The sequence below is a fragment of the Corapipo altera genome, unplaced genomic scaffold (assembly GCF_003945725.1).
Source record: "Corapipo altera isolate COAL_440 unplaced genomic scaffold, ASM394572v1 23, whole genome shotgun sequence".
NCBI lineage: Eukaryota > Metazoa > Chordata > Aves > Passeriformes > Pipridae > Corapipo > Corapipo altera.
The window spans coordinates 16,014,284-16,027,748 of NW_020884878.1; the positions used below are offsets into that span (position 1 = coordinate 16,014,284).

Consider the following 13,465-nt stretch of genomic DNA (forward strand, 5'->3'; position numbering starts at 1 on the left):
CCCTTGTAGTTTAAATTCAGATTTGGAAATATATGCAGACAAATAGAGACACAATAGCTAGTTATACTCACTGCTGAGGTTTTGCCCACCAATTAAGTTGCACGTTAGCGAAGATTGAAGTAGTCAGCATTCTCTTATGAGTCTGTCAATCTAGTCTGCCAGTGAATGTAACGTTGCTTTTAAATCACACTATATACTTAAGTTGTTATGTTATTCTGCTGGCTTCTCTGAAACTGTATCTGAATGGGGGCAGGCAGTGCTAATCTGCATTGCGAACTGCAAAAATGCTGCATAGTCTACTTCACTGCTTGAGTTAAATTCTCTGGGCTGTGTTACTTTCTTTTGTATCTCTGAATAAAACTGAAAGTAAAATGCTTTAAGTAAGTATTTAAAGTCTCTAAAACAGTGTATGTCCATAATCACCTTCCTGAGGAAGAAGGGACCAGTCAGTTTATGCTAGGACTTGATACAGTATAATAAATTCTCATTGTATGTCATCTAGCAGTGAAGCTGTTTGTGCTAAGCACTTTAAATTTGTGCTTAGAAAGTCAGATCTACCCTAAACTCAGCTTTGGAATAGTATTTAAGCATTACAGTCAAAGAAAACGTACTCCTTTCAAATTGAAGTGGCTAAGAAAGCAAAACTGGGCTGGAATGTCTGAGTTGTGAGGCTCAGGAGACTATTAGGGAGGGTAGTGTATGTATCCTTCAGAATGCAGAAGAAAAAAAAAATTAACAACAAATTACTGCAAACAATACCCAACACGGATATAAAAATAAGTTTATATACAATATGAAGAGTGTATCCATGAGGCAGCATTCTGCAAGTGTACTGAAAGCAGGACATTTGTGAGGGAATTGATAAGGCTCATAAGGAAAATGAAGTTATGTATTGACTGAGTTTTGATCATAGGAATTTGTTTGAAGGTAACCCTTCTCATATAATAAATAGAAGGCATTTTGAGGGCTAGAGGTATCAAAGAGTGAACAAATAGTTTGATCCAGTAAGAAGAGACAAGTTGCAAGGCCCAAAAGTTACACAACACACCAATCCAGCTGTTTCCTGTTCAAACAAAAATCTTGGCCTGGCTTTCTGGCAGCTCAAGCTCAACAAGACTGAGAGCTTGTCTGCGCAAGCAGTTTACACAGGTGCATATCTAGTTACATCAATGTAAAAAGATCTCCTTTCATGTGAAGCAATTCTGCATCTGCTTTCTTGTGAACCTTTATGGTTGACAAATTGTTCTAATGATATGAGTTCTGATTGAATGATGAGTAATTTTATACTGCAGGAAGTTGCATCATAATAGTGTATTGTATGGATTTATGTGCCTGCCTGTATTTCTGATGGTATGTAAAACTAAATTGCCTTATGCCCTTCCCTAACTGGCAGTTCTTGTTAAGTGTGTGAATTGTAGTGCTCTGGCTGCTATTTTTGTATTCAAATGCTTGATAACAGTTTTTTCTTCCTTCAATTATCCATGCATTCACAAAGTACTCAGGAAAAAATTTATTATTTTTCTAGATAGTATAGCATACAGCTTAGTCAATGTGTGTCAAAATATTCCCCTCTGTTCTTGTAATGTTGTATTCTAAACTTGCAGTAATCAAATATGTACAACTTTATTAGCAAATGGTTGTTAAAACCAGCTTGTGTCATCAAGACTGAATCTCCCCAAACTGTTGCATCTTCATATATAAAGGATAGGAATGAAGAAGAAAGTGAGAGGTTTTTTTTAAATATGACATTTCCGGGAGCTGAAACTTCTTATCCTTTTGTTAATGCAGATGACATGGAATATTTTTATTCTCTGAGCCCCACTTAAGCAAAGCATGTGTATAGTTGGTTAATGTATGAGTGCTTTCATTGAAGCAGATTGCTAGAAGGCACTTGTTTGTCAAATTAAGGGCTACTAGCAAATAAAATATTACTCCTTCCCCCGAAGCCTCCAGTCCATTGATAGAATTCCCTTAATATGAGGTCCTACTCAGTTAGAGTCCTTGGTTCAGTAGACAATTGGTCATGTTGATTGTTGTTGGGTTTTTTTCATCTATGATTCCAGGGATTCTGGTTTGATAATTACCGTATAAATACAGAGAAGTATGTGAAGAAAGTCAGTCCTTGCTCTGTTCTGTTTGCAGTCCAAATAGACCATATGTGTAAAGCATGTTTGGGAAACAGGCGAATAGAGAGATTGTACGTTTTAGACATTATGGGCAGACAATTCAAAGCATTCAAAGCAGGCTATCGTTGCTTAGGAAGTTTTTTCTTGTTACTTGAGCCTAGAACGTTGACCACAGTCTTAGAAAGCCTAGAGACATGAGGAAATCGGTCAGAAATCAGTGTGTTGCTGTGGGCAAATTATGACTGGGAATACCATGATGTTCTCTGCCATGTCTCAACATCATATTCCTTAGAACTAAGGTTATATGTTTTATTATTCTTTCAGTTTCCTTAGTTTTTGAGGGGGGACAAAAAGCACCTTTTGTTAAAAATAGTTGGAATTAAGTACAATTAGTGCTACAATGCCATCAACTGAAATCTGCAAAGGACTGAAAGAAAAAAGCAGTTCTATGAGGCTTGTTCCTGGAAATATTGGGCTGGTAGTTTTTTCTTGTGTTCCTCTAGTCAGGGAATATGTTGGACTGCAACTAGCATGACAAGACAAAATAATACCTTATTAAGTAGACAGTGAGAATTTTTATAACTACATATTTCTAAATGAACCTGACTTGCCTTATGTGTCAAGATGGACACTGCGGTTCTTTGGTACAGGGTATTTGGGAGGCAGGAGGTTGACTCTTTGTGTGACTTTACTGTATTCTTGGATTTTCATTTTGAACTTTGCATACTTTTGAGTAGAGTTTTACCACTCCAAGAATATAACCTCTCTTATTTTCTTACTTTGGTGGAAGAAAAAACACTTAAGGTTTTCACCTTTCTTTTTGTCAAAGCTGTTCCATGGTACAAAAGGTTGGATTCATGAAAATAATATGCTATGCATGACATGGTAATTGCAATATTCAACTGAATTATACTCTCTGCAAAAACATTTGCAAGCTCTTTTCTTTTGCTTTCGAATTAGTGACATGCTAATAGGAATTTGAAAAATAGAGTCTTAATTGGAAAATATATTGATAGTGTATGAATGATCTGTGGTAAATTTGCTAATACATTAGATTAGATTGGTCTTCATAAAATTGTCTACTGAGGTTGTAAGAATTTATTATATTTTTAAAATTTGGCAAGTAGATCAGGCACTTTATTTAATGGATGAGTCCTTTTGAAAACACTATTTATTCTACCATTTAAATCGTCCTACCGATACACTCACTCTAAGACTTTATTTTCAAAGTACTCCTCTTTAGCTGAAGAAAGTTATATCTGAATCGCTGTTCATTATCACCACAAGTTTATGAGATCTGTAAATAACATCTTTTTATAGTATTGAGTTTGGGTTTTGTTTCAGAATCTTTAAATAAATACGAGTGTCTGTAACAGCCACTGCAATTTTGTGGAAGAACAAACATCTCAAAATAAATATTTTTGAGTTTTTCACATAACATTTTTTGTCAGAAGTTTGTTCTGATGTACAGAAATACTCAGTCTGTTTCTCAGATCTGCTTCTATGAAAGAATAAAGACTCTAGCATTTCATACACTACCTTTCATGAGAAAAATTTGAGTAATATTTGAGCAAGGTAAGAGTTCCTGTAATGGTTATGCACTCTAAATGTGGGGTCACCTAAACACTTGAATGTGTGTTTGTCAGGTTGCTTAAAATACCATACTTAGTCAGTATATAGTGCCAGAGTACACCATCTTGATTTTGCTAGCTTAATATTTTTCTTAAAGATACTTTTAAATGGAAAAATAATATTAAAATATATACAGTAAATTTGCAAATTCTGGTTTCTCTGTATCCTGTGCTGGATTAGAACTGACACAAGCTTATTTTATTTGTAGTTTATTTTTGTCTGACATGAGACTATGACTAACGTCATCCTGTTATTAATAAAACATTATTCAGAGCTATTTCTGGATAAAAGAATAACGATATGGAATTTACTTTTTAGTTTTCTAAGGAAATACCTAAAAGAAAACTAAACCAGATGCTAACATGACATGAACTCCAAAACATGCTAGATTTAAAATCAGAGATGATCAAAAAAAGAAATAATTCTTTTGTATACGTGAGAGTAAAATCAACAATATTGAAAATCTAATATACTCGTTGAAAAAGTATATTTTGGAGTAATTTTTTTCAAATCCTTTCCTTGTTTCTAGGGAGTTTCTTTTTTTTTGGAACAAATTTCTAAGTAAGTATGATAAATAGATTAGACATCCAGTTAAGTACAACAGTTCCTATTCAGTGAGATTATTACAAAAAACTATACATATGACCACCATAAAACCAAAATTAATCCTATTCATCATTGTTTGACTTACACTGTGTTTATATTCTTTGCTTTCTAATGGCATCTTCTACTTTATTTTTAGGAACGTATTATGGCCTTAGAAATGGTAAGTTTCTTAAATTAATTTCCAAACCTATCACAATGACATTGCTGATAATTTGTCTAGATTATGAGAAATATTGTTTTTATAAATTTTTTTAAAAAAAGGTTGCAGTTCTGGAGTTTCAGCTGTCGTTTTACTTTTAAGAGAAGATGCAATAATTTTACGCTGAACCTTTCTGTGTGGGTTTTTACTACAGTATTTTTGCATTCATTATATGAAATACAGTGTATTTCAGTGTTGTAATTTTTCTGTGCAGTTCAGTCTTCATCCCATCCCTGGGGAGAGAAATGTTGTAGATTTGATCCATACAAAAGATGTTATTTTTCTAACACTTCTAATGGTTGAGGTCTATATATATTAGATAGATCTAATTATTTCAGTAACTGTTACATGTACTTACTTTTTTGGACTGGGAGGTACAAACAGAATCAACATTGCAACTAAAACCATAAAGGAATATAATTTTAATCATTAATATAATTTAATAAGGTCCTAAGTTTGAAGGACAAAACTTCATGCTTGTACATACCATGAATGGAGCTGGATTATCCAGATGTCCCAAGCTAGTAAGTCTGTCAGGTGGAATAGCTGGAATGGTGCTCAGCTTGTCCTATAATTTCTGAACAAGACTTTCTTCTTATATATGAATGCCCAGTAATACATCACAAATTTTATGTATCAGGCCCATAGTTTCTCTTCATGAGCAATCCAGAAAATTTCGTCTAAAGAAACCACTACTGAGACAATATCAATGCTGCAGATATAAACTTCTAAAATTTACCAGTGCAAATTATAATTTTATAAACTCTCTGATGGTTTGTACATCTCTGAAAACAGGTTTTGATTTCAAAAATATATTTAAAATATATTCAGTATCTTAAAATGCATGCATTCACTCATAAAAGGCCCTTTGGAATTCAAAGTGTCATGCTGGAAATCTTGCCTTATGGAAATAGGAAGGTGATGCTTGCATTCAATGTCCTGGCACTTCGCATAGTGCTATGTGAGTGTCAGGAGTGTAAGCAAAGTGGTTTGCTTACATGACAACCAGTCAGGCCTGTATCCACTGTCAGCCATTTCTCACAAACCATGAGTTAAACTTCCTGCAAATTTCTTGTCCTTTCTGCTCCCACAGCCATTTTGACACAGGCAGAAGATAGTTGCTTGCAAATAGCACAGTATCATGCAAATTCAGTCCATATTTTGTGACAATGTTTGTTTCTATTTTTTATGGAGCTTTTTTCATTTTTATGCTTCCAATCTCTCCAACTTTTAAAAGGAAGATTTGTAAGTTACTGCTCAGATAGAAGAAAAGGATTATTATCAGTAAAATATAATTTTCTTTCTTAATGCAAGTTGGTAGGTGACACGTGAATACAAATTTGTGATGCTAAATCCTAGAGCTTTTGTTATTGCTGATTTAAGAAGATATGTAGTGTTAAGCCCTGAGATTGCTAACATGACAAGTATGGTCATCACTGAGGTTGTTGAGTACTCCCAAGGCACTCATTTTACTTTTGCCATAAACTTCCTCTGTGATGTCAGGCAAATAACTTAAACCAAATTTTTCAAATATGTTTAATTACTTTGTGTTTCTCATTTTCTGGGTGTCTGATTTTGTGATTTTTGAGGCCTGATTTACAGAAATGCAATTTACTAATAGCTAAATTCAGTGGGAGCTTTGGCTATCTGTTGTTGCTAAGTGTATTCAAAAGTCAGATGTTAGATTGCTGATGTGGATGCTTTGAAATAATAAGTGGGTTTAAACTTTATATCTCTGTTTTAGTTCTGAGGATGGCAGCATTCTCTCTCTGCTCTCCCCCCTTCACTGATCTAGAAAAGAGGAGTAATGCTTACACAGTCTGAATGTGTCAGGATGAGCTATGATAGAAAAGCCCTTGAGTAAAGAATGAATGAGGCTTGCTGTTTAAGGGATCCTTAAGAATCTTTAAACTTCTAGTGTGTATGTCTGCATAGCTGTATATCTGTGTAGCATTTATGAGTACATAATAGTTACGGTACTTATGTATTTGTATAATTTTCATATCAACTGTTATTTGAATGCTCAGAGCATGACATCAAAAAAAGTACCAGTTAAGTATTTTGTGATGATTCAGGTTATAGGAAATGGAAATGGAATAGAGATGTAAGGTATTAAATTCAAACAGAATCCTTAGTGAAAAAAATGTTTAAATTGTGTACAAAAAGCATTTTCTTAGAATTTTGACAGTGATGCTTCTTGAGATTCACAAGATGCAAGATAAAAGAAGGTAAAAAAGAAGGGAAGGGACGTGCGTGCGCGCCCGTACACTATACAAAATGCATAGGAAAACATCAGCTCTCCAGAACTACTCTCCTACTCTCCTCCCTTTCTCTACAATCTGCTCACTTCTAACTCCTGCACTTGCCAGTAAAATTGTTGTAGTGGCCATGTGATGAACTTGGCAACTTAGCTAATAAAAAAAATTGGGAAGGAAATGTAACCCGAACCTTTCAGATTCATTTTAGAGCTCTGGGTGAATAAACCAGGCCTAGCTTAATCTAACTCAGTGATTTTGTGAGTTGCTGCAAACTACGGGGTCCATTGCCTCATCTCTGAGCCCTGTCAGCTCCTTCTCCTCTCAGCAGTCTGTTTGAGCTGGAAGCTCCATCTCCTGTCTAATGTGCCAGACAGTTTCTTGAGTCTTCTATTTCCTTAGCCAACTCCTGGTTCCCAAAAAAAGTGCTGTATTACCACCCTCTTTCAAGATATGACACATGATCTGATCACTCCCTTAAGGAACCTGAGAACAAATACTACCCATCAAAGAAACTTTTGGATTTTTTGGCTCTTTTTCTTCGATCAAATCAATTTTGCAATATGATTCAATAGGTAGGTACACAGCTTCTTGCTTCCGCAGGTAGTGGAGGACAGGAGCAGAAGCTGGAAGGTAAGAAGGAAGAACAGGGTTAATTATACAGACTCACTAGTGAATCTAAAAGGAGCTGAGGAATCAAGGTGTTCTCTGGAATAATCCTTCAACTCTTGAGAAGTGCCAGGGTAACAAGTACAGGCAAAACTGAGGTTTTGGGTACCTAGAGGTTATGTGTTTGGCTCTTTTTTTTAGTTTAATGCTGTTTAATAAAGTGAAATTAATTATTTCATAGCTATTAACAAGTAATTTTCTTTATTACTTTAGTAATCAATTATGTAGTCTGACATTTTATGAGAATGAGTATGATTTTATCTTTAAATAAGGTGATTTACTTTATTCTTGAGTGTAGCTTAGTTCTGACATACAGGATTTGGATCTATGTTATTTACAGAAAAAGGTGTATGACTTTTTTGGGGGAAAATCTGTTTTGTATTCTGAGATGTGGCTACAATGGGAAGTGTATGTATTTCTCATAAAGAGGTCAGGATGCATTTTGTAGGTGTACACTGTTACTATGCTGTGCTTGTGACTTCAGTGGGTTTCTGTAAACTACATACTGTTCTTTGTGAGCATACTCTGCAAGTCATATTCCTCTGCCTTAGTAGTACTAGTCTGACTTAAAAGACTGCAAAATTTAATTTGAAATCAACCACATCCTGAAGTTATTCCAATGAACATATACGTTCTATATCCTTTGATCAATAAAACAGTTTACTACTTTCTGTAGAGAACCCAGAAGTGAGGTTACAACTTTCTTAGAATACTTGGATCTGACTTTTCTGGACATAATTCAAATTTTTGTTACAATGTCCATAAATCTAGGTTAACTCCAGTAATGCTGTAAGTATCTGGCAAAATTGTTACTAAATATGAGTTTCCTTTTCAGAATGAACATTTCTGTGTCTTGTAACTCATTTTTATGTTGAAGAAAGTAAGGTTTTGAATAACAGTAAAACAAATTTCTGTCTGCATGCACTCAGCTATTAGATTATTCTCTGTAGTAGCAGGCTCAAATTTGCATCAGTTTTCTGGTTTATCATCCAATTTAAAAGAAGAATTGGAAGGATGACAATACCAAATACATTTCACAGAGAGATTATGCGAGTGCCTGACACCATCCATTTTAACATGCTCACTCTATCTCTCAATGTGCCTTCCATCAATAAGTAAATCTTGCTGCTAGCTCTTGAGATTAATTCATTATTTTCGTACTTTGTATGTATGAATGTTTAGGAAATCTTGAATCTAAGGGTTAATACTTTCTTTTCCCCTTGTTTTGCTTCTGTAGTGTCTTGCCAAAACTACCATTACATCAAAGGTCTTCTGGTCCTCCCAGAATGCACCCATTCTTTGATCTTATAAAAACGACCAGGAGAGGAGCAGCAGCTTGAGATCCTCTGTCCTGCCTGCCTCGCCTTTTCCTTTCCTTTCATCCGCGAGCCAGTGTGCCACTTCCTTCACGGGGCTTCGCTGAGTCCTTCTTCTGCTCACTCCCACCAAGTAACTTCTGCCTCCTGATGGTGCTTGCAGCCAACTGTTTCTTTTCTCGTGATACTCACCTTTCTCTTTCCTTCTTCCTAGATGTTGTCTTCTTACCCTACAAATCTATTGCTCTTATTTAATACCCAAATACTTGTCCATCCTCTGCCCTATACTACTTGGTGCTTTGCTTGTTCTTTCAGTTTTTTGCTAATACAGCACCTCTAGTTTTGTCCTGCCAACGTTTTGACTTTTTTTACTGTAAAAGAATTTCCTTTGCTGCTAAGGGTATGCACTTTTCAACAATTGCCTTTCTCTCCCATTCATACTTACTTCTCACTTTCTGCTTAGTTCAGGGATTCAGATTGGAAACTAAAAATGGGAATAAATAGATTTATAAGGTTTTCTGACTTATGGATTTCATTTAAGGCTGTGTACTTGCACAAAGTCCACAAGCTAAACATGTATGTATATTTCTAATATTGCCTTCCTAATCCTCCTTTCCTCAAAAAACTGATATATAACATGATTTTTAAATTATGCTTTATTAGAAATGTTCTTCACTATTTTTTGAAAAATAATTACTAAATAATGCAAGAAATAAAATGATGTATTTTTGAAAATATTTATGTAATTGGATTGAGACTTTGACTACTAAATTTCATCATGTCTGGGCTTCGCGAAGAAAGATTTGGGAAGGGCTCTACCCACGTTTGTTACAAGCACGCTGATGGCTAAAAAGGCCAATATGAGATAGACATATCCGGTTGCAAAAGGCACAGCAGAAGGACTGCTTAGGTGGTATATTCTGCAAGGCATGATTCTTTCTGTGTTGTCTCTTCTCCTCTAGAGTGATCCTGCGTGCTTTCTCAAAAGCATCAGCAGTGTTATAGATGGTGTGTCTCCAGACCTCCCGACTGGAGGCCAGAGTAGACCAGTTATGTTGATCAGTATGGCCAAGGCTGAGATGTTGTTTCAGGGAGTCCTTGTATCTTTTCTTTGGGGCTTCTCTCTTGCAGCAGCCAGTGGCAAGTTCACCATAAAGCAAAATCTTAGGGAGGCGGTGGTCCTTCATCCTTGAGACGTGCCCTGCCCAGCGCAGCTGTGTTCTCAGTAACATGGCCTCAATACATGTGATTGCTGCTTGTTCTAGAACAGATGTATTGGTCACATAATCTGACCAGTGGATGTTTAGGATTGTACAGAGGCAGCATTGATGGAAGCGTTCTAGGAGTCGCAGGTGGTGGCGATATGATTCAGATGATTCAGATCCATATAAGAGAGTAGACAGCACAATGGCTCTGTAAACACTGATCTTGGTACTTTTCTTCAAGTGTTTATTACACCATACTCTCTTATGAAGCTTTCTGAAGGCACTATGCCTTTGCTAACCTGTTGTCTATCTCTCCGTCAGTCTTACCATCCGAGGAGATGAGGCTGCGTAGGTAATTAAACTGCTGGACTGATTTGAACTCTGATTGGCCAATGGTGATATGGGGATGATGGAAGACTTCCTGAGGTGCAGGTTGATAGAGAACTTCAGTCTTCTTTAAGCTGACTTCCAGCCCAAAGAGCTCAGCAGCATCTGCAAAGCAGGATGTTAAATGCTGCAGAGCTGCTTCTGTGTGGGCGACAAGGGCAGCGTCATCAACATAAAGCAGCTCCCGGACAAGATGGTTTAAGGTCTTAGTGTGGACCTTCAGTTGCCTTAGGTTGAAAAGGCTTCCATCAGTACGATATCAATTTACAGATAAGCATAATCAAGAATATATGTCTGTGTATTTTTTAAATATTTAAATTTTTGACGTAGGAATTAAGTGCTAAATTGCTTGTAAGAGGCAGGTTACAGAATGTAGGTAACTGTAAATTTTATTAAGCTACTCTTTGTTTGATGGTCGGGATGACAGTTTTGTATTTGTTTATTGACAGAAAATCACCATGCATGTCTACCAACTTGATCTTATAACTTCATAGTTTCTGTAACAGTGATATCAGAAATATAATATATTACAGAATCACAAAATGATTGAGGTTGGAAGAGACTTCTACCAGTCATCTGGTCCAGTCCCCCTGCTCAAGCAGGGTCACCCTGAACCAGTTGCCCAGGACTGCGTCCAGCTGACTTTTGAGTATCTCCATATAAAGATGGAGATTCCACAGCCTCCCTGGACAACCTGTGCCAGTGCTGCATTGCCCTCACAGTGAAAAAGCGTTTCCTGTGTTCATAAAGAACCTCATGTGTTTCAGTTTGTGCCCACTGCCTGTCACTGGGCAACACTGAAAAGAGCCTGGCTCCCTCTTCTTTACACCCTCCCTTCAGGTACTTGTATTCATTGATGAGATCTCCCAGAGCCTTCTTTCCACACTAAACAATCCCAGCTCTCTCAGCCTTTCCTCACAGGAGAGATGCCCAGTCCCTCAAAAAATTAGTTGCCCTTTGCTGGACTGTCTCCAGTACTGGAGAACTCAGAACTGGACCCAGCACTCCAAATGTGGCTCACCAGGGCTGAGTAGAGGAGGATCACTTCCCTTGACCTGCTGGCAACACTTCTGCTAGTGCAACCCCTGCATTCTCTATGCTCCTTTCAAAATTATGAAAATGTGTTCCACATGTTGCAAATATTGAACATTTTTTCCAGGGTTTAGTGGACCAAAATCCTTCAGTTTTTAATTAGGGAAAGTCAAAATCTCACGATAAAGACTTACATTATCTAAAGTTACTTATGTTAGTTGAACTAGGTGTAATAGTATACAGTGTTCTTCACTTTTTTTTTTTAAACAGAGTAGATATATGTTTGTAAATGTAATTTTAAAGAGAGATCCTATGGGTTCCATCCACAGGATTCTCTTTAGAAATCATAGAATCACTAAGGTTGGAAAAGACCTCCAAGATCATTGAGTCCAACCTTTGACCAAACACCACCATGTCAACTAAACCATAGCACTAAATGCCACATCCCGTAGTTTCTTGAACACTTCCAGGGATGGTGACTCTACCAACCTCCCTGGGCAGTCTGTTGCAACGCCTGATACCCCTTTCAGTGAAGAACTTCTTCTTAATGACCAACTGAACCTTCACTGGAGCAGAGTGAGGCCATTTCCCCTTGTCCTGTCTCTAGTTGCCTGAGGAAGAGGTGGATCCCAGCCTCACTACAAGCTTCTTTCACGTAGCTGCAGTGAGCAATAACATCTCCCCTGAACCTCTTTTTCTTCAGACTAAACAACCCCAACTCCTTCAGCTGCTCCTCATATGAATTATGTTGCCCTTTCATCTGGGGAATATGTATCTATGAGTTCTTCCACAGAATAGGAGGTTTATAACTTCTGAAGGCATAGATATATGTGGTATAGCGTGCTTGCTTTATTTTTATTGGTTTGGTTTATATATCACAAAATAAGTTGAATTTTGTTTGACAACAGACTGCTGACTAAATGTTTCTAATCTACCACTATGTCCTTAATTTTAGATTTAAATGTTTTATATTTGATCTAATTAAAACCTTAGGAACACAGCCGTCAGAATTCTCTTTGTATTTCAATTTTTCTGACCTGAAAAATCAAACAGTATTTCTTCTTTCCCCTGAAGGCTGTGTTAATTGAATTTTTGTAGTGCTTTCTGAAAGGTTTGATGAAATACTGTTAGCAGACAAAACTTTAACATAAATTACATGTAAAGATTTTTATCCTGCAGTGCTCCATAATGTTGAAGATGGCATTCAAGAATAAGCAACAGGGAAGTCATACCTTTTAAGAATGTGTTCCCCCTAATATTGCTTTACTTTACACACTCTTCTCTTGTGTTATATTTCTTTTAATTTCCAGGAATTATGTCTGGATATCTCTGATCAAAATCTTAATAAGCAATAAAGAATAGATTCTCAAAAACTAGTCTTGCAGATGCCCAGTAGTACTTGGAGCACTAGCTGATGATTCACAGAAACCTGTCTTGCCAAAAGACCACACTGTTTCCTCCATGTTTTCAGCTGCTAGTATGCATCAAACAACTGAAAATTCATAAACCGCTTTCCTAATATTTTCCCATGTAAGCAGTTCCCCTAGTTAGAACAGGGAATTCACGTGCTCATGAATGAGAAAAGAGACAGTCCATGCCATTGCAAACAGGAAAGGAAGCATGCATGAAGCTCCCTTAATTAAAATGTGGTCCAACCCATTCAAAAACATCTGGAGTCTTAAATTAAATGTTCAATTAGTTTGACAATTGCAATGCTTTTGTTAGCAAAGGGCATTTGTTTTTCATTAGTTTAAGTGTAGTTTTTGCTTAAAAAAAATCTTACTTGTTAAAACTTTCATGAAACGATGTATAGCATAGAAAAAAAGCTAATTGAACATGCCTGTTTTGTAACTTGATAAAGTTATATGTGTTGCCTTTGTATAGAAAAATTGATTCTTGATGTGCTGAAATCATAAAAACAGTGGTACAATTGGAGTAATGGTACATATGGAATATAAAGATACAAACTACATTTTTTTGTTTTCTATGTTCCCTCTCAATATATGATGTACTATGCACAGAATGTCCCAGCTATCAT

At 36.4% G+C, this 13,465-nt stretch overlaps 1 protein-coding gene across 5 annotated transcripts in view; it reads left to right on the forward strand.

Moving 5' to 3' along the window:
* Positions 1-13,465, forward strand: part of CEP128 (centrosomal protein 128) — a 174,991-nt gene that overhangs the window by 68,267 nt on the left and 93,259 nt on the right. For all 5 annotated transcript variants that reach the window (XM_027637627.1, XM_027637629.1, XM_027637630.1 and 2 more), the window contains one exon: positions 4,501-4,524. In XM_027637627.1, coding sequence (XP_027493428.1) covers positions 4,501-4,524 — 24 coding nt within the window. The remainder of the gene's footprint in view (positions 1-4,500; positions 4,525-13,465) is intronic.